Source organism: Siphateles boraxobius, unplaced genomic scaffold (genome assembly GCF_051911475.1).
Source record: "Siphateles boraxobius isolate OS27281-9 unplaced genomic scaffold, OSU_SipBor_1 68, whole genome shotgun sequence".
NCBI lineage: Eukaryota > Metazoa > Chordata > Actinopteri > Cypriniformes > Leuciscidae > Siphateles > Siphateles boraxobius.
In genome coordinates, this window is record NW_027509195.1 from 2,684,370 (window position 1) to 2,706,751 (window position 22,382).

The 22,382-nt window shown below is 39.9% G+C and overlaps 2 protein-coding genes across 3 annotated transcripts; one reads left to right on the forward strand and one right to left on the reverse strand.

The window, feature by feature from the left end:
• Positions 1-36: 36 nt before the first annotated feature.
• fam217ba (family with sequence similarity 217 member Ba) lies at positions 37-6,923 on the forward strand. The gene is made up of 5 exons (XM_077214125.1): positions 37-491; positions 633-825; positions 978-1,083; positions 1,171-1,235; positions 4,160-6,923. The coding sequence occupies exons 2-5, from the start codon at positions 719-721 to the stop codon at positions 5,514-5,516; spliced, it is 1,635 nt and encodes a 544-aa protein (XP_077070240.1). The 5' UTR covers positions 37-491; positions 633-718; the 3' UTR covers positions 5,517-6,923.
• On the reverse strand, positions 6,810-13,279 carry ttll9 (tubulin tyrosine ligase-like family, member 9). Of its 2 annotated transcripts, none has more exons than XM_077214133.1 (14): positions 13,119-13,279; positions 12,907-12,953; positions 12,033-12,125; positions 11,832-11,943; positions 11,527-11,712; positions 11,379-11,447; positions 11,165-11,255; positions 10,563-10,603; positions 9,624-9,711; positions 9,453-9,511; positions 9,175-9,371; positions 8,971-9,084; positions 8,750-8,871; positions 6,810-7,222 (listed from the first exon to the last, which is right to left on the reverse strand). In XM_077214133.1, exons 1-14 carry the CDS (start codon positions 13,131-13,133, stop codon positions 7,152-7,154), a joined length of 1,305 nt encoding a protein of 434 aa, XP_077070248.1. In that variant the 5' UTR covers positions 13,134-13,279; the 3' UTR covers positions 6,810-7,151. The 2 variants fall into 2 exon arrangements, with proteins under 2 accessions (XP_077070248.1, XP_077070247.1); XM_077214132.1 differs by having other exon boundaries at positions 12,907-12,956.
• Between the last annotated feature and the right edge of the window lie 9,103 nt (positions 13,280-22,382).

The following is a 22,382-nucleotide window of genomic DNA, read 5'->3' on the forward strand; positions in this document are numbered from 1 at the left end:
AGCTGTATTAGAAACACCCTCACAGCAACATTAACTACTTTTTTGTATTTGAATTGAATATTGAATTTGAGGTATGGTTTTGATGTTTTTAGACCCAGTCAGAGCTCACTACTTATTTTATATTTTTCAGACAGGGTGTTTAGTCGTTGATCTGGCAACACCACTGGTCATCTTAATAAAAGGGTGATTCTTGCGAATTTACAGAACCACAATAGCAGCTTCTTAATACATACACCTATGCGTATTTTGTTTTTGCCGTGTTTTATGAGTAACCGTAACAGGCAGCGGTGAAATTATCCCGCTTCTTTTATTTCGGTTATAAACTCCAATTCCCATCATGCCAGTCGTAGGATCACGACGACAACGATGCTTGAACATACAAAGCAGCAGGTAAACAAGTCTGATCGAGCTGTAGTGATGCACAGTAACGGCGATTTCAACGCGTTTCGCTCAATGCAAGATGATGAGAATTTCATAAACAAGATGCAAAGGTGATTATTACCCTATTCAAAATTTGTTTGTTCGACCCAGTTTAATGGGTTGCTCTAATTCTTGGCAAACTGGAAAATATATATAAGCTGTGACGCTGTTATTTCGCTTCATATCTGCAATGATGCTCTTCTGTCGCACAGTGCGTGTATGCGCTCACAAATGGGACATTTTGGGGCACAGCTGAGAGCTTGGAAAATGCGCCTGTACACTTCATAGTGTTGATGCGATGGGACCCATCCTGCAGGAACGATCTGCGTCTGCGACACTGAAGAAGGTGCCAGACAAGGAGAAGGTTAGAATGAAAAATGCAGAAAACACTGGGATTATTGCCAGGTAAGTTTGATTAGAGAAATTCATTAAAATCAAACAAACAAAAAATAAATAAATATATATATATATATATATATATATATATATATATATATATATATATATATATATATAGAGGCTATATATTTCATTAAGAATATGTGCTTTATTTGCAGCAATAATAAGAGAGGAGGATACGTCAACCAGAATAAGAAACCTCTCAAAAAAACAGTGTCCTTGCATCCAGGCCAGGAGAAGGATCCTCTGCCTAAAGCCGAAATTGTAAGTTACATGTGCAACATTAAGATTCATCAAACGTCTTTATTTCTGTTTGCGGCATTTTTAATATGTTTTGATGATCTTTCCGAGGTCCAAAATGGCATTAAACCAAAGAAAGCTAAGAGTCCAACTGGTGGCACTTGCAAGTTGCGTGGGTGAGTTTTACTTAGCATATGGAATTTATTATATAAATAACAATGAGAATAATTAAAACAAAACAAATGGATATTTCACTGCAGAATGCTCTGATTAACTGATCAGAATCAAGTGCTGTGCAATTGATTTTAGGGTTGGGTATTGACACAGATTTCACAAATCAATTTGATCAATTTCAATCTCTGTTTAATTTGACTTGATATTGATTCATTTGGTTTTATATCAGGTAAAACATTTTCGTAAGAAAAAAAAAACATGTAGCAGGGCTCGACATTAAGCCTTTTCATGTGCTTGTCCTTTGAACATTTGTCATTCACTTGTCAGAGTAAAAAAGTCGCTTGTCCGGAAAAAAAATGTATCTTGTAAATATAATTTATTCTTAAACAATATTCTCATCAGTGTTCAATCATCTTATATATTTTTAAATCTGCATATTGTCATATCTGCACATTTAAAGGGCATTCCCTCCCTAATCTTATTCAATGTACAGTATGCTTCATCTTTCATTTCAAATTCCTAAATTTGATCAATAAATTTAATTAGAATAATAAGACACTATAGGGCTGTTACCCTAAGGTAGAGCTGATCAAATTAAACAATTTACACTAAAAAAATTCAACTGCATTAAATAAAGTTATGAGATTTAAAAAAATATATTTTTAAATATACAAATAACAAATGTTGGAAAGAATGATACTTTTAAACATAACACTAATCCGCCAGTAGGTGGCAGCAGGCGACCGTCTTAATGAGCGAGTCATTGAGTCATTCAAACGATTTGTTCAAACGACTGATTCTTTCATGAACGAGGCGTTTATTTATGAATGGGTCATTGAATCTTTAACTCAACTGATTCATTCAAAACGCTGAATCATTTGTATCATAAAGATGCGCGTTCTGTGATCTTTGTTTGAAACTATTTTCGCTGCTGAAATAGAACATAAACAGAACAAAAACAGTCAATATTGCGTGTAAAATGTAAGTGAGTTAATTTTAACTGTTTATTGAACTGTTGTATGAAATCATGTCACATTTTCTTTGATCATGGTATTCAGGAAAACAGCATTCGTCCTGCGAGGTTGCTTAATTATATTATATGTTGCTTAAAAATAAAAAACTCCACATTTTGAATTTTTTAGGCAGTTTTATGTTGTTAACTGAGTTTCTTTGTGTGAGCTGCGTTCATTGGTTTCCATTTCTCCTGGAGATGCTGCGCAAGCCTCAACAACGCAACCTTGTTACCGTCAGTGATAGCCTACATTTATTATCCACTATCGATCGTAACTTACAAGAAATGTAATAAAATAAGAATCATTCTCACGTTTTGGTGATACCCTAGAATTGTTTTTTTTGTTATCGACGTTTTAATCAGGCTACTTGTCCTGTTGGGCAAGTAAAATTCTCTTTTTCTTGTCTCTTCAAAATAATCCACTTGTCCCGGACAAGCGTTAAAGGTTAAAGTTACATTTTTTTTTTAGCTCTTAGGATGAATATGTTAGCCGTAATGTTACAAATAAGCTGGTGTGTTCCAAAACAATGACAAAATTCGCATTTAGGAGATATAAGCATTCAAAACTGACTCTCACTTCCGCTAAAATGGATCACGGATTTTTATGACGTCACCGTGGAATTCAGCTCCTCATCACATTTTCTGTCCAATCAAATGCTCTCTAGAATCTAGGCGTCCCGCGCCCTATGCTATAAATACCACCTGGCCAAAGTGACCGTGGCTGTATCTGACTGTACGTTCGGCAGTAAACACATGCTCAGTATTAGCTGCTCGTGCTCATCAGTTCCATCAGTGAACTGTCGGAGTTACTGGAGTAACATATACTCCGGGATATTGTTTAGTTCCAGTTGGAGAGACTGTCAGGCACAGGGGCGGAGTGGCAATCGGGAGAGTCGGGACCTTTCCCGGTGGGCCGGTAGTGTTTCGAGGGCCGGTCTGATAATAGTTATACATTGCAAGTTCTTAGCAACACCATCCGGCGGGCCGCTGCCCGCTGGTCAAACTGTGCAGCCTCTCTCATCCCGTAAATAAATCCAACGATCCGCATATATGGTCATCGATACGCTTAAATGGTCGAGTGGTAGATATTTTGCCAAGCGTGTCAGAGGTTATGGGTTCTAATCTGCACTCGTATAGCTTTTTTTTTTTCTCTCATCAAAACTAATTATATTCATCAGTGGTTACAGTCCATATCAAGCAGGGACACGTGTGTGTGCATTTTATTTTGTGATTACACCGGAATGAATAGAGAGTCTCCGCAACGGCGATAGATTGAAGCGCGCGTCCGAGTGAAGACTGCACGCGAGCCACAAGAGAACACTGTATCATACATTTAGTCTAGTATTACATCCATCAACCAAAATGTTTACACTAACCCCTGATTTCTCTCAACATGGGGACAGGAGAGCTGTCAGTCAATAAATGGGGAAACAATATAACTTGCGTTAATTATATGAGCAAGTAACTATTTTGAAAAAGTAACTAAAAACTATTTTTTTTTTTAAATTTAAAAGAAATGCATTACATACTAGTTACATGAAAAAAGTAATGTGATTACGTAAATTGTTACTTGTAATGCGTTACATCACCCTCTGATGATAAGTTCACGTGCCACTTGAGTACAACAGTAAACAGTATTTATAAAATAAACAGCATTTATTTTTTTAATTTTGTTATGAATTGACAGGGTTGGAATATCAAAAGTAACAAATCACCAATCTTATTGTGATTATTGGATGGGAGGCACACTACAGATAATGAAATTTGATTTATGCATCAACGGAAAACAGCACAGACTAAAAGATCATTCTTGGGATTTTAGAATCATTATCATTTCATAGAAGTAGAAAAATCAATATAGTCAACCCAGCCCTAATAAATTAATAAAATATCTCACTTGAACTATTGCTGTAGCACACAGGGAGAATCAGACATGAGGCCTTCCCGTTCCAAACTGTCATGTCCCGAGCGTGGACAGGAGAGGCAGAAAATTCAGCTGGAGCCTCAGTGCTGTAGAGAGATGGTACTGAGCCACGTGGCCTTGGAGAAGAGTCGGCGTGCTCTCTCGCTGCCCTTGGCTCCACAGCCAGTACTGCAGCATTTCACCCTAAAGAATCACGTCCCTGATCTGGAGTCACTCCGCCTTTTGGAGCACCAGGAGGACGACACGGACAGCGCCAGCGACCTGTCTGACTCCGAGAGGCTCCCTGTGCTCCCTTCTCCCTGCACTCCTCCTCATCTTAACCTCCGAGCAGAGGTGATCACCTCCATGGACCTGCATCCCCAAATACCTGGACCCAGGTCATTGGAGGATGATGATGTCAGCTACAGCTACCCAGACTTCCTGCCACCTCCATTCAATACCTGGAGCCTGAGGCAGCTCGCCATCTTCCTCAACACGGAGGGTAAGAGGGCTCCCCGGCCAAAACCCGTAGGGCAGCTAGAGAAGTATCTGGAGCGCCTCCTCCAGCTGGAGTGGCACCAGATACAAACCATTCAGGCTGAGAGTGGGCAGCACGTCGTGCCCATCATCCGAACAAAAGTTCATGCCACCAGTGTCCTAGCAAACATCAACCGGACCAGGCCTCACACTGCTCCTCCGACACGCCTCAGCTCTCCGAAAAGCTTTCGCCAGGGTCAGCGGGGCTTCTTCTCTTCAATGAGCAGCCCATCATCCACACAGCTTTCTCGCCTAGTTTGCCCTCACTGCCATATCCGTTACCCACTCTGCAACGGCACTTGCTCATCGTATGCCTACCAGCGCCATTCCCGCCTCAGTCCCCTTTTAGAGCGCAAAGCTCCTCCGGCCAACACCCAAAAGAGAAGCAGCAGTGAAAGCCGGGCCTCCACCTCTGAAAACCGCACCGCATTGAAAAACCAGCACCTGGTCAGTCCTCAAGCAGCAAAGGCTCAGCAGAACCACATGCAGGCCGTGGGTAACGTGCGCAGGGCATCTCATGAACTTAACTCGAATGTCAAATCCCATTCTTTGGTCAAGAAAGGAAAGACTGTGAGGTCAAATGAGGCAGAGAAACAGAAAGATCCACCTGGAGCGAAATGTGAAGGGGTTGATAGGCGAGTTCCTGCCGCTTTAAAGCGGGAAGGTGGCGGTCCAGGGAAAAAAATGGTTAAGGATTGTCCAAGAGCCGAAACAGGTGAAGTACGATTAAGATCTGGCACTAAAAGAATGGTCGCCGACAGCTGCAATGCAAAAGTGCCATCAGCTACCAAGACTAATGGCAAAGTGAAAAATGCTCAGTACGCCAAATAGTTAGTGCTCCTTTCACGCCTATTTTCAGTTGCCTCAAAAACATTTCCATCTCGCATATTGTAAAGAAGAGCTAATTAAACCATTCTAATATCACTGCAGTTAAAAGTAGTTATATGTAGAAAGGATAAAGGTGCGGTCAGATTAGCAAAATTTGGCGGAAAAAAGTCCATTATCTGTTGGCAGTAGTGTTGTCAAAAGTACCGACTTAGGTACCAAGTCGGTAATGAAATTTTAAAAACGGGACTATACCAGCATTTCCCTCTAGCATTTTGAGCGCTGTTGAACGAATTCTATGCCTCTGACTGGCCATTGTGTTCACCACTCAACATACTGTAACTTTCAAATTAAGGAGCTTTCTGTTGGTCAATGATAACTTGAACCCGTTTGGCCTCAGGTGAAATCGCACGGATTTCTGTTGAAACGGTAAATGTGACCGCACCCTTAAAAATGTATCCTTCTCTTTAGAAATCATGCCTTTTCATCATTTTAGTATATTTCAATGTGCATTCCTTCAAGATATATTTATTTCATCTGCTTAAGTACATACAAGCAGGTTATCTTTGCTAACTGTACGCAGACATCCTCTAAAATGAAATAAACGTAGTTAAATCCAGTGTGCATGTACATATCTCTTATTTGAGGGAGGTACGGCTAAGAATGTCAGTGTGTGGCATTTTGTGTAGTGAGCACTACTGGTCAAAGAATGTATATTTTTGAGATGAATAATGAATGTTTTGTAACGACTGTATTTTTGTAAAGTGCTATTTACAAGGACTTCTTTTCTTGTTATTTATTAAATAATGTTTATTACAATGGTTTGAAATTTTAGTTAAATAAGAGTGTTTTGTTTAATGCATTATTTATCTTTGAATGTTTTGGAAGACATTAGCCTTTGAGTGAGTTAAATGTAGTTGAATTGTGATGTTAGGATTGATGATGGTGGTTTTGTGGTGCGGTTTGTGTTGGAGACGGAACTATTGCGATAATATGGTCATGGTTATCTATGTTTGTTTACTTCTTGAGAACTTATCAGGTGATTACATTTAACTTCATGTCTCTAAATATAGCATGTTTTGTTTATTTTTTTTTAAGGAACAATGATGGTAGTGGTTTTGTAGTTTTATATGTGTAATGCATATGACTTGAAAGTTGGTACAGGTTGAGGCCATACAGTACGTTGTACCACATTTTCCATACTTGATGTACTGTATGTAGCGCCATTTCATTTTGGATGTCATGTACTGTAAAGTTCCCTTATCAGGCAAAAAAAAAAAAAACACATACACAAAAATCTACTTTTCTCCTATCAATGTCAGATTGTGCTTTTATTTTGCTGAGACTTTTTGGTAGATTTGAATGCAGCTATTTTTATGAGATACAAAATAAACCGTTTTCATTACATCATCAGAGATTGATACCATCATTGAAATTTCATTAAACTCACTATAAAACGGTAAACAATGACAGACCATGTAATTTTTAGCAAGTAAATGAAAATGTTCAGTGGCTTTGCCATCTCTTCTGGGTATTTAAATTCTCATATTTACACTCATCTGAATTCTTGGGTGAATATTATAAGCATTGTAGGTATTTGTGGGATATCATGCATAGTTTGTCACACTGATTAGATGCCTGTCATGTTCTCTTCTGTCCTGGTAAAGGCTTTAGAAGCTGTTGAAGCTGTTTCTGGCGATCATTCACACAGCCTGTAAAAACAAAATGAGCAAAAAGCATTTGTACTTATTGCAGGAGATATTAGTAAATGCTGTATGTGATGTGATGCTTTCCACAAATAGGTGTTTCATTATTTGTTTAACAATAAAGATGCAAATCCCATGTTCATAAGAGAGAAAACAGATGTTTAACAGCATATATCATGAAGAGTAGTAGTAATATGTTATTTGCAACCCTGTTACCAATGACATCTTTTAAAACAACATTTTAACAACATTAACATTTTGTAGACAATGACAAAATCAAGAACGGTAACAGATTTTGGTAAAATAGATAAAAATTAAGCAGCTCATTGAATAGAATTCCTGAGCTCCTGAATGTTTTACGAACCTGATTTACAAACTACAAACTACAAATTACAAACCTGAACATAAAAGAACATATTTTGGTATCCAAACAGTTTTGGTGATCATCGACTTCCATTGTATATACAAAATATGTTCCACAGAAAAATACAGTCATGGAACAACCTAAGGTGAGACAATTATGTGCAACTAATGCTTTGACCAACTACTTATTGGAGACTTTAAAGCGCTATTTGGTACCCTATTTTTAGAAAGTATCATGCATGCATTGTTAAAGGGATAGTTCACCCAAAAGTGAAAATTCTGTCAGTATTTACTCACCCTCATGTTGTTCCAACCCCGTAAGACCTTTTTGATTAAATCTGAGAGCTGGATCACTCCTCCATACTAGTCCATAGGCTTCTTGAGGGATTGAACTTGCCGGCCTCGAAAACTTATTAAAGACATCGTTAAAATAGTCCAAGTGACTACAGTGGCTCAATCTTAAGTTTATCAAACGACGAGAATACTTTTTGTGGGCAAAAAAACAAAAATAACTACTTTATTTCAACTAATCATGTCCTTCTCTGTGGGCCTCGAGTCAGTTCACTAGTGTAATAGCGTACGCTTCTGTTGTTGTACGTCACACGCATCACACACATGACCAGCGTCAGCCAATAGTGAGCCTACGTGTGACGTACCTCTACGCCATTACACTAAGTTATCTGACTAGAGGCCAACAGAGAAGGAAATGTATAGTTGAAATAAAGTCGTTATTTTTTTTTTACAAAATTTTTAGCGCACAAAAAGTATTCTCGTCGTTTGATAAACTTAAGATTGAGCCACTGTAGTCACTTGGACTATTTTAACGATGTCTTTAATAACTTTTCGAGGCCGGCAAGTTCAATCCCTGAAGAAGCCTATGGACTAGTATGGAGGAGTGATCCAGCTCTCATATTTCATTAAAAATATCTTAATTCGTGTTCCGAAGATGAACGAAGGTCTTATGAGGTTGGAACAACATGAGGGTGAGTAAACACTGACAGAATTTTAATTTTTGGGTGAACTATCCCTTTAATGAATATACTTCTTGTTGAACTGGATGTAATTCACAAATGCCTAAGAGTGTGTCAAAAAGCTCAACTATGGACAGAAACAGGCTTATTGAGTGCACTATAAGCCAAGATCTCCACTTAGGCAGTAAAAGACACTAACCAAGGTGTGTATTTGCCACGAGGCAAGAACAACCCATGGCCTCTAGACCGACATCCGTGTAGACAGGTCCATCGTTCCACATTAGGTCAAATCCGCCAACCCTCTTTTCCTTGCCTGTCAAACTAAGCACAATAGAATGTTTTGGACAACAATGACAACATAGACAATCCTCCAGTCTCTTCCATGTAATTTTATGTCAGTTTGTCAACGTCAAATCGTACCGGCCCTCCATGTCTACAATGTGCAAGGTGTCCTCCAGCAGTCTGTATTTTAGGTCATAGTCCTCCTGACTGCTGGCTGTGAGGGAGGGTGAAGCGTTCACTTCAATTAGCCACCTGCATGATAGCAAACTGCTGTCATTTTTTTTGTTTTTAGCAATGCAAGTTCTGATAAGCAACATAAAGTCCAAAATAAAGCATTCTCACGGCTTTAAATCCTGGTCCAGTAGTATGTCATATCCGTACAACTCAAAACAGTGTTTGTCATTGATGATGGTCTTCTGAACACTAAGCAAGCTGCGAATAAATATGTTGTCAATTTCTTTAAACTGAGCCTGCACTGTCTCGAAACCATGCTTAGCAGTCAGATAACAGCGCAGCTGTTGCATCTGCCACTTACAACCCTAGGAGAGAGTAAAAGTCAGCGATTACTGCTTTTTAATAAAGTATATTTAAATGAACATAATAGTGTACTTTCAACATACCTTCTCAGGATCATAATCAGGAGCAGTTTTTTGCACTGCAACATTGGTGAGATGAACGTCTGTGTACATCAAGGTTAAAGGTGATAAACAAGCGAATTCCATGTCTGTTTATGTACGATGGGGCGTAAAATAAAAATAGAGTGTAGTTCAGAAATATATAGCAAAGGATACACTGATCATCTATGCTGTTGAGAGAGAACCTGGTGTTGGAAAATCGAGCAAAACCATCACGATACAGCCAGGCCTTCAATGGCATATACTGCCAAAAACAAATTGACATTCATTATTTTGCCTGTCTTGTTTTAAAAGTTCATTTGTGTGTCAACAGTAATGTGAACTAAAAAAAAAAACCGTCTGTGTATAAATCTGCACGTCATCATTATTTACGTAATAACTAGATGACAACCAGGACATTGTACTTGGAGCTGTTCACATCCTCGAACTTGGAATTATATGGTTTACATGGCAACACTGGAATGCCCACAATACAAGTAACAATCATTATGCAAATGCATTATTTATGTTATATAATGCATTTGAAAACTTATAGCCTAGTTTTTTTGGGGGGGGGGACATCAGATACGCTGGAAAAAAATTGGTGTAGAAATAAATTTGGTGTAGAACCTCTGCTTTTAAAAGTCGGAATCTCATAATTTCGGTAATTTCAACATTGCGTGAATGCCATTTAGAAGGATAGTCTTCATTTACTCACCCTCAAGTTGTTCCAAATCTGTATGAATTTCTTTTACAATAAATTATTTTTAAGAATATGGTTAACCAAACAGTTAATGGGCCCTGTTGACTTCCATAGTATGTGGGAAGAAATACTATGGAAGTCAATGAGGTCCATCAACTGTGTGGTTACAGACATTCTTCAAAATATCTTCTTTTGTGTTCAACAGAAGAAAGAAATTCATACAGGTTTGGAACAACTTGAGGGTGTGTAAATGATGACAGAATTTACATTTTTCGGTGAACTATCCCTTCAATTTTATGTGCAATTGCAAAAATAATTAATTTTTCATACATGCTTTTAACTGCAGCAGAAGAAAGTACTTTATCAACGAAAAATTATGAAATAAAAATTGCGATAAAAAAACGCTCACTTACTGATGTTACAAGAACATAGACTCTCAAGTCAAATTTTCTCCCTGGTGGTAGAGGTAAAATGCGTTCAGCAATTATAATAATAAAGGTTCAAATAAATAAAAATAAAGACAATAAAGAACTGAAGCAAAAGGCCAATTAACACTGCACTGACAGCCCAGCAAACAAATTTAGGTTCTGGGAACGTTCTGGGAACGTTAGTTTTTGGTTCCCAGAACGTTCCTAGAACTTTCCCTTAACGTTAGGGGAACATTCCCGGAACGTTTTCCTTACGTTATAAAAATGGAACCTAAAAATAACCTACATGGAACGTTCCTATAACGTTCTTGTTTGGTTCCCAAAAAAATAACCTCATGGGACCATTCGGGAACGTTAGGGGAACGTTCTGTGTTTGCTGGGAGATCCCGACATATGTGGACAATCACCAGATTACAGTACGACATTACATGACTCAATAAGCATGAATTCAGCGTTCTATCGTTGAAAACAAGCTCTGACAGAGGACAACAGGGGTAACAGACTGATCCGACAAAACCTCACAAAGTGTCATCTGTCTGCATCTGTCGGTGCAGTGTGAATTGGCCTTAAAAATGTATTACATGTACCAGCTATGAGGTAGGGATTCTCAATGTAGCGCTGAGCGACATAATTCTCAACTTGAGCCTCATCTCTCTGTTCTTCAGAGCGGGTCCCATCCTAAAACCAACAGCAACACAACATAGAGGTTTGGGATGACATGAGGGTGAGCAACTAATGAAAGAATTTACATGTTTGGGAAAATGTAAGATTTAAGATTCAGTGTTGTCAAATTTGTATTACCTTCCTCCAATCTATGATATCTTTGAGTTTCCGAAACAGAAAAATTCCTTTCCCTTGTGATCGTGCCACCTGTGATGGGAAGTTATTGTAACAATGGATAACCTGTTGATGATCAGTTTGGTAGTATCGTACTGCTACAAACACTCACAGGCTTCATGATCCAGGTGCTCCCTGGGCTTCTCTTAAACTCTTCCACAAATATGTGATACTCACTGGGCAGCTCAAACGTCCGTGGGAAAAAGTCACATTTGGCTGCCTCTAAACGCCCAGCCTCCCGCTCTAAATTTTTTCTATACCTCTTCAGGTTTTTTACCATCAGGTTCTTACGAGTCAGCTAAAAAATATATATAAATAAATCATGATTATTTTCTGTTCACCTTCATTCGATTGTAATATACACAATATTCTGCCGGTCAGTAAATGTATTACACAACGTAATTTCATAATACTGACCTCGTAGTGGTTGCGAAAGTGACATATCCGCACGTGTTCCTCCATGTACGAGTGATCAAAGTTCTCTCTCAGCCATCCAACATCACACCAGTTAAAGTCCCAATCGCCTTCACTGTATGGAGACATGAATGCATGATGCCTAGATGATACTGTACATACCACAGGTTTCGAAAACACACACAGTAAAAGCTCAGCACTTACTCTTTCACCTCTACCCAGCCTGGTCTCTGGTTTAGGACATCCTGAATGGTGTTGGTCAGTCCACATCTGTATCGTATACAACTCCTTACCTCCCTGAAAATGAACCACAATGGATTGTTCAACTACCTTTTAATCATACACATGTACATACCTACACACAGATAACAGTTTGAACTTCAGAGAAAATATTAAACACTTTTTAAAAATGCAGTTTGTACAACCATCTCAACTGAAAGATTGGGCTAAAGTAAGATATTTTTTTATGTTTTTGAAAAAAACCTCATCAAAATTGCATTTATTTAGTCCAAAAGTAATATTGTGATACAGTAATATTGTCTAGCATTGTCTAATAATAATACAGTAATATTGTCAATTTTTATTACAATATAAAATAAATGTTATCCGTTTGAATATGTTTTAAAATGTAATTTATTAAAGGGATAGTTCACCCAAAATTATGACAGATTTTAAATTTTTGGGTGAACTATCCCTTTAATGCTAAGCCAAATTTGCAGCATTATTACTTCAGTGTCACGTGATCATTCAGAAATCCTTCTAATATGCTGATTTGATGCTCAAGAAATATTTCTTATTATTGTCAATGTTGAAATCAGATCTGATTTCTGTGCTGATTCATATTTTTGTTGAAACCGTGATGCACTTTTAGAATTCTTTGAATGCCATTTGTTTGCCATGTAAATCTTTTGTAACATTAAATGTCTGCTGTCATAATTTTCTTTAAAAGAAAAACAAAAAAAACTTACTGAACTCGAACTGTAGAGCGGGAGTGTAAATTATGCCTATCTAGACACTTTTAATTAATGAATTAAATTAATGAATATCATTGTATTAGAAAGCAAAAGACTCGACTTACCCTTCCTTTTTCCTCTGGGAACTGTAGGCACCTTTATGTCCAGCTGTCTGCTGTTTAAAGTAAGTTTTTTTTACAGCAAACCTTAGAGCTGGAGCGTCACATCGTTTTGTAATGCAGAGCTAATTTTTAAGAAAATGTGCAGAAATTGTTCTTGTATAGCACACAATTTCACGTGACTCAGTATATTTTTGTTTCAAACGTCACCGGCTTACCTTATTCTTGGACATAATCAGAAACTAACCATCTCATAACAGCGAAACCTTATAAGCGTGAGACTAGAACTGTAGTCTATGTGTTGTCATAGGAACCACCGCGGACTAATCGCCTCGCAGTATTCTGCAGTGACGTTGTGCAAACAACCCGACTGGTATGGTTTGGGTCGGGGGTTTAATCACTCCTCCAGACATGTCGTCGCGCCCGCCATCTTGGAACGGTTTGCCTATCGTCACTCACAGTCATATCTAAGCATCAATGGTGCCACAACGTTGTGCAGCTTCTGATTGTGAAATCACAGATAGAGATTTAATTTCCCGAAAAAATAGTTTAACCTTTTACATGTGAGAAGGTGTTGGTTTGTGTTTTTATTTGTATCAACTCAATATTATAGGTTTTTACTATGGTACTTTTTTAATGTGTTTACTTTTACTTTTGTAACTTTTTAATGTTGTGTTAGCTGACGCCTTTATCGTGGACTTTGCGTCTAAGTACGGTTGCAAACCAAAGTCATAAAATATATAGCCTATATATTTTTATGATGTTGCAGGCTTTGACCGTTCCAATATGGCGGACTACGTAGAAACAGCAGCCAATGACGCATCTATACATTATATTTATGGAACAACACTCAGATATGTCCCTACTATACAAACCTCACACATATTACTGATCTTAAATTTTGGAATAGGCAGGGTAGGTCAGAACATAATGTGTTTTTAAAGTAATCTTTACTTCATATATATATATATATATATATATATATATATATATATATATATATATATATATATATATATAAACGTACAAACAAACACAAATTGATAGATAAATACTCTGCTCTCAGATATCAAATATAACTTATATTAACTTCGCTTAAAAATTAACTTAATACAACAAATATAACATTATTGATTGACTAATGAAAGAATAATACATAGACGAGGAAGACAAATGAATTCATTGTATGTTGCTAGAAATATTTGCGCATTGGTGTAAACATCATGAATGTACACTAGGGGGCAGCATCATTTTAATACAATTATCCACAAGGAAACAAAATCTGAACGTGCACAGAAGCATGAAGCTTAAAAATGTGTCTGTCTAAACGAACTTAATCTGACAACACTTTCTTTTCAACCAGCGTGTTATTTTTCTTAATATCTGACACAAATAAACATGTCGAGCAGAATAAAGGCAGCAGTTAGATGACCTAGCCTATCAGTGATTCAACCTTTTTTACTCAAAAGCAGTAGCTTATGTGGGGTTAGGCTACAACAAACTTATATACTCAGTAAAACGGTTGCATCGCATGTTAATTTAGGCCTAATGTTCGATATAAATCCCCTTCTGTGTTTAATTAAGTAAGATATTTTTTTTTTTACTTTTAACATATTAAAATGTTTAATTTAACTTTAAGCCTTCAGCCACTTGGAAGTCTACTGAGGCCCCCTAGACATCCTGCACAACATCCTAGGCCCATTATTTGTGCTTGGGTTTGGAGTTTTTGGTCAAACGACGCTTAACTTTGGTGGGCACTGACTTTATGATTGTGCAAGTGATTTTTAAGTGAGTTGACCAAGACATGACATGTTGACCGCAGTAGAATGATAATGTTCTCTGCAGCTGTGTGATCCAACCTCTCAGTTCATAAAATCTGACATCAAAACGCTCCTTCTCCAAATGGACAATTATCTATAAAAACCAATCTGCCATCTCTTCAAAAGCAAAGTAAATCGCAGGGGATGAATTGTACTTCATCCATGGTTTAGCAGAATCCTTTACACATAGCGAAAGGATTACCTGTATGAATCCAGCCATGCCGACTGCTTGGGCAAGTACATTTTTATCCTTCATCTCTCCTTGGGAGATGTGTGAAGCAAACACAAAGTGTGGTAAAAAACCTCTTTGTTCTGTGGCGCTGGTCCAGAGTCCTCAGCCCAGAGCTTTATAAGCATTGTTGGATTCTAAGTGGAATGTTGGTGTGGAGGGTAATTGCCTCTGAGTGGGACAGTAGCGTTACGGCCAGGATATGGCGTGCAGTCTTTATCCTGACAGCTCAGCCCCAAATAGGGAAAGATCCCAGCAGGGATGAACTTCTTATGCTGTCCTGTCCAGGTTTGAGGTTGTGGTTCTGGTGCTCTGGTCAGGGAAAATTTGGGGAAAAACAACCTGCATGTCCTCTAGAGCTCAGAAAGGAACAAAGTATAGCTTAGGAATATTAAATCAACCTCTAAATGCTCCTATGAAGAGCTGTGACAGATTTTTCCATTACGACTTAAGTGTTATCAAATGCTAAGACATGGCTCCAGACTTTGGTATGTGTGGTCAAAACCCTCTAACCAAACGTAATGCAGTTTGACTCACTGCCTTAGTGGTTGGAATGGACATCTTCAGGTTTGGAGCCAGCTTCTCTCCTTGAGACAGCCGTCCAAACACTTGCCAACTAATAAATCAAAAAGAACTGATAAGCAGAACCTTTCAACTGGTCTTATGAGCATGAAGGCAAAACTTGAATTTTTATATCGCAGTATACAAACTATTCATTGTTTGATTTTTTTTAGAATAATGCACACTTGACCTATAAAAGATTAATTTGGCAATCAGTCAATGGACGCATTTGGCACATAAAGACATCACAAGCAAACATGACTTGACTGCGGATTATACATTATTTAAGAGTTAACAGATGCAGAGTGTTTCCCAAAATGGGGACCAATCTGACCAAAAAATTCTAAACAGAGTTCTTAATACACGGTTATTGGGCAAACTTAATAATTGAACAACTGGCTCACTTTTTGATTCATGAGTCTGAATTTTAATTGAAATGGCCTCATGTCACAACTCTATTTACTACTGTTTAAAATATTGGAGTCAGGAAGAATTTTATTTTTAAAGAAATTAACACTTTTACTCAAGGAAGCATTCAATTGATTTAAAGTGACAGTAAAATGTATGTTTATTTTTCAAATAAAGACTGTTCTTTTGAACTTTCTATTTATATATATTTTTTATCAAGGTTTCTTCAAAATTATTTAGCAGAACAACTGCTTTCAACTGATAATAATAAAGAATGTTTCTTGCGCACAAAATCAGCATATTAAGAGTGATTTCTTCAGGATCATGCAGTACTGGGGAAAATTACTTTTTAAAGTAATGAGTTACAATACTGTGTTACTCCTTAAACAAGTAACTAATTTTGTAAGTTACTGGAAAGTAATGTGTTATGTTACTTTTGTGTTACTTTTGCTCACTTGGGTGGGGCTTGCTGGTTTGTTTTTTAATAACAACAACAACTAAAGTTCTGTTTTTGGTAAATGTAAAGGCATGTTTACACCAAATTTACACCAAAGTTATTGCAAATGAATAACACTCTTCAGCATTAAAAAAATTGGATTGGATCATTAAAGGTCAGCAGCAAAGACTAAATACTAAGACTAAGTGAGATAAAATAGATTTGCGTTAAGTAACATTTAATTATTGCAGGTTTGCGTAATATTCTGAGTTTGCATTTCACAGTTTGTATTCACTTTGAGGAATACTAAAGTACTTAACTACTGTAGTTACTTGAAAAAAGTAATCTGATACATAACTTGCATTACTTGTAATGTGTACATTACACTGCAACACTGCATGTGCCACCGAAGACTGGAGTAATTACGATGAAAAATCAGCTTTGCCATCATGGGAAAAAATTACTTAAATTTATATCTTAAAATATATTTAAATAAAATTTTCTAATAAAATTTTACAATATTACTGCATTTTTAATCAAATAAATGCAGCCTTGGTGAGAATAAGACACTTAAAAAAAAAAAAAACATTTTCAAAAACACAAAAAAAATCTGCTGTGTATGACAAAAAAATCATACACAGCACAAAAACCCAAAATATAATTATCTCTGTCTATAAGTTTATGTTCAAGCCGATGTTTAAAGTCCGTCTTACCCCTGAAAAACTTCAGATTTGAAGTGCCGTTTCCAATCTTGTTTTTTACCTCAATTCATTTTGAGAAATTCTCAAATCAATTCTGAATGGCACACAACCCTGCTTAAAACATGATAATTTTGAACAATTTATCTGCACACAGCATTACAAAGAAAAGTTGTTTTGATAATCTTTCATAAATGAATCTTGCTGATTCACTTGCCTCCATTGTAGTATGTATGGATAAATACCCTATTTCACAGAAATACATCACATACTGAAGTTCAATGATCAGGGGGAGCAGAAATTCATTACTGTCACATCACACTAATTTCTCACAGTAAACACATACTGTTACACAGCAGTGTATATATAGATCATGGATCTATAATCTCTCCTTCTAATACACCTCACCATCATATATTGTATTTGGTTGTCCAAGAATGTCCCATTAAACAAAGATTATCTATCATTCAAAAGCTTGCATCATGCATCTGAGGGCCAGAGACTTGTTATAAAACTGCTCCTGTCATCTGCTTCTAGAATGAATTTGATAGCCCCTGCCGCAGAGGCTGTCGATCATCAAGGCAACATGCTTAATTGTCTGTGAAAGATTGCCACAAGAGGATCAAAAATTCCCTTTATGCCTAAAAGCAATTACCATGCCCTCGGTTTTTTTTTAACTCTCCACTTGTGCACCGGAGCATGGATGAAAACAAGAGGCATGCTGGGACTGTATTAATTTCAGGCACCTGAAAAAGGACTGTGATTGAGCTCTGCTGAAATAATCAATACATTATAGTCAAGTCCCCATAAGTGAAACATTACCATAGTCGTTAACTATGTTAGTTGTTGAGTATGCAAAAGACTGGAGGTTTGAAATGTTTTGTATAACTGGATCCACTTTTGATACAGTTTTTCAGAAACTAAACCATATGACAGGTTGTGTTATTGTGATATATACCAGATTTACTGATTAATCTATTTCAAAACATATACAGTTCCAAGACATATTACAAAATAATAGCACTGCTTTCTTCTAGACGCTTCGAGGTATAGGAAATATTTAAACATAACCTTTAAAGGTTTGGAATTTTTCTTTTTTCTTTTAAGATATTCATATTTTTATTCAGCAAGGATGAAAATATGATTCAAAATGGTTTTATTTAAACTTCATATTCATCAAATAAATCAACATAGGTACAGGAGAGCTGTCAGTCAATACATGGGAAAACATAGGAACTTGCATTACTTGTTTGAAAAAGTAACTCAAATATTTTGTTGTTTTTTTGTATATGTATATATATATATATACACACACATATTATGTAAACATGATTGTGATTAATCAATTTTACAGCCCTATCATAGAGGCTGTCAGAATTTTTATTTAATCCAGTATAACCCTTTAACTTATTAAAGCCCCAGCACTTTTGTAACTGGCCTCAAAGAAATATGTAATATTCAAAGATGAAATGTTATGCAAGATGCCACATCTTACAAAATCATATGTTTTTGTTCATGGATGGAATGTTATTGAAATACAGAATACCATCAGCACATTCTTTGCTACAATTACAATTTCTCAGGCAAAAGTATTTTTCATCCAAAATCTCTAACAATTACAGTTGTTGAAACATTTCGGTTTTGGTAGCATGTTGTAAAAACGCCTGGGGCCTCCATAACTGACACACTGTGGGTCTCTGATAAGATGTTTAAGAGCTGTATGAATAATGCAAAGCACACAATTTCCACTGCTTAAACCAAAACCCAAGATGAGCAGATGGACATGCTGGACATACCGAGAAAGTTTTATATCAGAAAGCCCAATTGTCTAAACTATGTACATAAGTCTTTAAAAACTAGCACAGAAAAAAACATTGAAAAGGGGCAGGCAAAATTACCAGTTAATATTTAAAAAGAAATCTGATGAACAAGCCAGTGCTGAAACAGACTGCAAATAAATACAATTTTAAATAAAAAATAGCAAATACGTTTTAAAGAATGAATGATAATCAAATACTATACACAACCTGTTAAATTTAAAAAAAAATTGTATCTGTCAGGGTTGTTGCAGGATGCCGAAGACGAGGACACGGGAACTGAAGGATAGTTGATTTATTTACAAATTAAACTTACAGGAACAGAGAGAAACAAAGGAAACTCCAGGACTTCAAAAACACACAACCTTACATCGTCGACGACCAACAAACACTAAGGGAAAACACAAGGCTTAAAAGAACTGGGACTATTGGGATAATTAACTGAACACAGATGAAGAAACTGAACACAAACGAGGAGCGGGAAAAACTAACAGGACTCAACCAAAATCACAAAAGACGGGGGGAAACAAGATCTCAAAACAGAACTCAAACACACTGAATCGTGACAGTACCTCCCCCCTCCCCGAAGGCGCGTCCTCGTGCTGTATAACATCCAAAGGGGTGGGAGGGTGGGCACCCTGGAGGCTGACGAGGGCGCGGTTGCACAGGAGCGGGAACCCTCCAGGGCGGAGCTGGTAGCTCGGGGAACAGGGGTGGAGCAGGCTGTGGGCGTGGCCGGGGCGGAGCAGGCTGTGGGAGTGGCCGGGGCGGAGCAGGCTTTGGGAGTGGCCGGGACGGAGCTGTGGGACCCTCGGGCGTCCAGGGCGGAGCTGTGGGACCCTCGGGGGGCGTCCAGGGCGGAGCTGTGGGACCCTCGGGGGGCGTCCAGGGCGGAGCTGTGGGACCCTCGGGGAGCGTCCAGGGCGGAGCTGTGGGACCCTCAGGCGTCCAGGGCGGAGCAGTGGGACCCTCGGGCGTCCAGGGCGGAGCTGTGGGACCGTCGGGCGTCCAGGGCGGAGCTGTGGGACCCTCGGGCGTCCAGGGCGGAGATGTGGGACCCTCGGGCGTCCCGGGCGGAGCTGTGGGACCCTCGGGCTTCCAGGGCGGAGCTGTGGGACCCTCGGGCGTCCAGGGCGGAGATGTGGGACCCTCGGGCGTCCAGGGCGGAGCTGTGGGACCCTCGGGCTTTATAGGGCGGAGCTGTGGGACCCTCGGGCGGCCATGGTGGTGAGGACCCTTCAGGCGGCCATGGCGGTAAGGACCCTTCGGGCAGCCATGGCGGTGAGGACCCCTCGGGCGGCCATGGCGGTGAGGACCCTTCGGGTGGCCATGGCGGTGAGGACCCTTCGGGTGGGCGCCCCCCCAAAATTTGAATGGGGAAATTGACAGGAAAGGGGGATTCTGGTGCAGGATCAGCGGGCTCTGGCGCAGGATCAACGGGCTCTGGCGCAGTATCAACGGGCTCTGGCGCAGGATCAACGGGCTCTGCCGGAGGATCAATGGGCTCTGCCGCAGGATCAACGGGCTCTGCCGCAGGATCAACGGGCCCTTCCGCAGGATCAACGGGCCCTGCCGCAGGATCAACGGGCTCTGCCGCAGGATCAACGGGCTCTGCCGCAGGATCAACGGGCTCTGCCGCAGGATCAACGGGCTCTGCCGCAGGATCAACGGGCTCTGGCGCAGGATCAACGGCCTCTGGCGCAGGATCAAAGGGCTCTGGCGCAGGACTGGACGGGACCAGCACATCATGGGACTCGGAACTGGACGGGACCAGCACATCATGGGACTCGGAACTGGACGGGGCCAGCACATCATGGGACTCGGAACTGGACGAGCCAGCACATCATGGGACTCGGAACTGGACGGGACCAGCACATCATGGGACTCGGAACTGGACGGGGTCAGCACATCATGGGCTCGGAACTGGACGGGACCAGCACATCATGGGACTCGGAACTGGACCGGACCAGCACATCATGGGACTCGGAACTGGAAGGGACCAGCACATCATGGGACTCGGAACTGGACGGGACCAGCACATCATGGGACTCGGAACTGGACGGGACCAGCGGCGAAGAGGGCTTGGTGCTGGACGGGACCAGCGGCGAAGAGGGCTTGGCGCTGGACGGGACCAGCGGCGAAGAGGGCTTGGCGCTGGACAGAACCAGCGGCGAAGAGGGCTTGGCGCTGGACGGAACCAGCGGCGAAGAGGGCTTGGTCCTGGACGGAACCAGCGGCGAAGAGGGCTTTAAGCTAAGCAGGACCAGTGGCAAAGGAAACTCTGGGCTGGACAGGACTGGCGCAGGATCAGTAGACACTGGCTCTGGCTCTTGCTCGAAGACTGGCTCTGGCTCTTGTTCGAAGACTGGCTCTTGCTCGAAGACTGGCTCTGGCTCTTGCTTGAAGACTGGCTCTGGCTCTTGCTCGAAGACTGGCTCTGGCTCTTGCTCGAAGACTGGCTCTGGCTCTTGCTCGAAGACTGGCTTTGGCTCTTCTGGACCGATGAGAGGAGGGAGATCGGTGAAGTCATCAAACTCGTAAATAAACTTGACTGTGCAGATGACTGGTTCTGGTTTAACTGGACTCAGAACTGGACTATATCGCCCATATCCTCCCCTGTGACCTCCACGGTTCCCACGGAACACAGCTTGGCGGGTTCCCTCAAAGGCTTGCTTCCAGATCTCCATCTTCCTTTTTTCTTTTCTTTAGGGTTGGTCGTTCTGTCAGGGTTGTTGCAGGATGCCAAGTCAGAATTGTGAGATAAAAAGCCACAATTACATTTCCTATTTTTTTATTCCGTGGCAGAAATAAGCTTCCATAGTTTATAGATATTATGTACTGTAAAATTATTGATATATTTTTTTACAACAGGTTTTGTAACAAAGAAGCTAAAAGAAGCAAAGATTTATTTAAAGCTGCAGTCCGTAGTTTTATCTCTTTGTTACCATCTCTGTTTGAAGTTTGCAATTGCTGTTATTCACGGGATGATCAACTTTACGTGGGTTGTGCCTCGGCGCGACTGAATCCAATGTTCCCTTTCAGTCGATAACGTTGGACATAGTCGACGTAGACTGAATGGGGATCACGGCAGGGAGCCTATCATCTTCGAGTACTATGGAACGAGCCAATGTAATTTGCATGCGTGATTCGCATCACACACTCAGTCCCCGTGGCGCGGGTATAAATACGGAAGTGGATGCACGCACTAGTTGCCTTTCGCTTCGGAGCCGATCGTTTGATGTCTCTGAGAGTGCTGTTGTTTACAACAAGCGAGTGTGTCGGTGTTCTTCAGGAAGACTCTCCCATTGCTGGTGTTTGCACAGCGCGAGTGCAGCGGTGATCGCGAGCTTTGAGCTCTCAACTGCTGTTTTAACAGCAACAAATTCTAAATGTTTGTGTGTGTTGACAGCTGATTAGAGGGCGGAAAAGTGAGTGCTTCACTATTTCAGTTCTCTGTTCAATGTTGCTGCGGTCATTCCCCTGTGTGCTCCGGCACTGGTGACGGTCCTATTT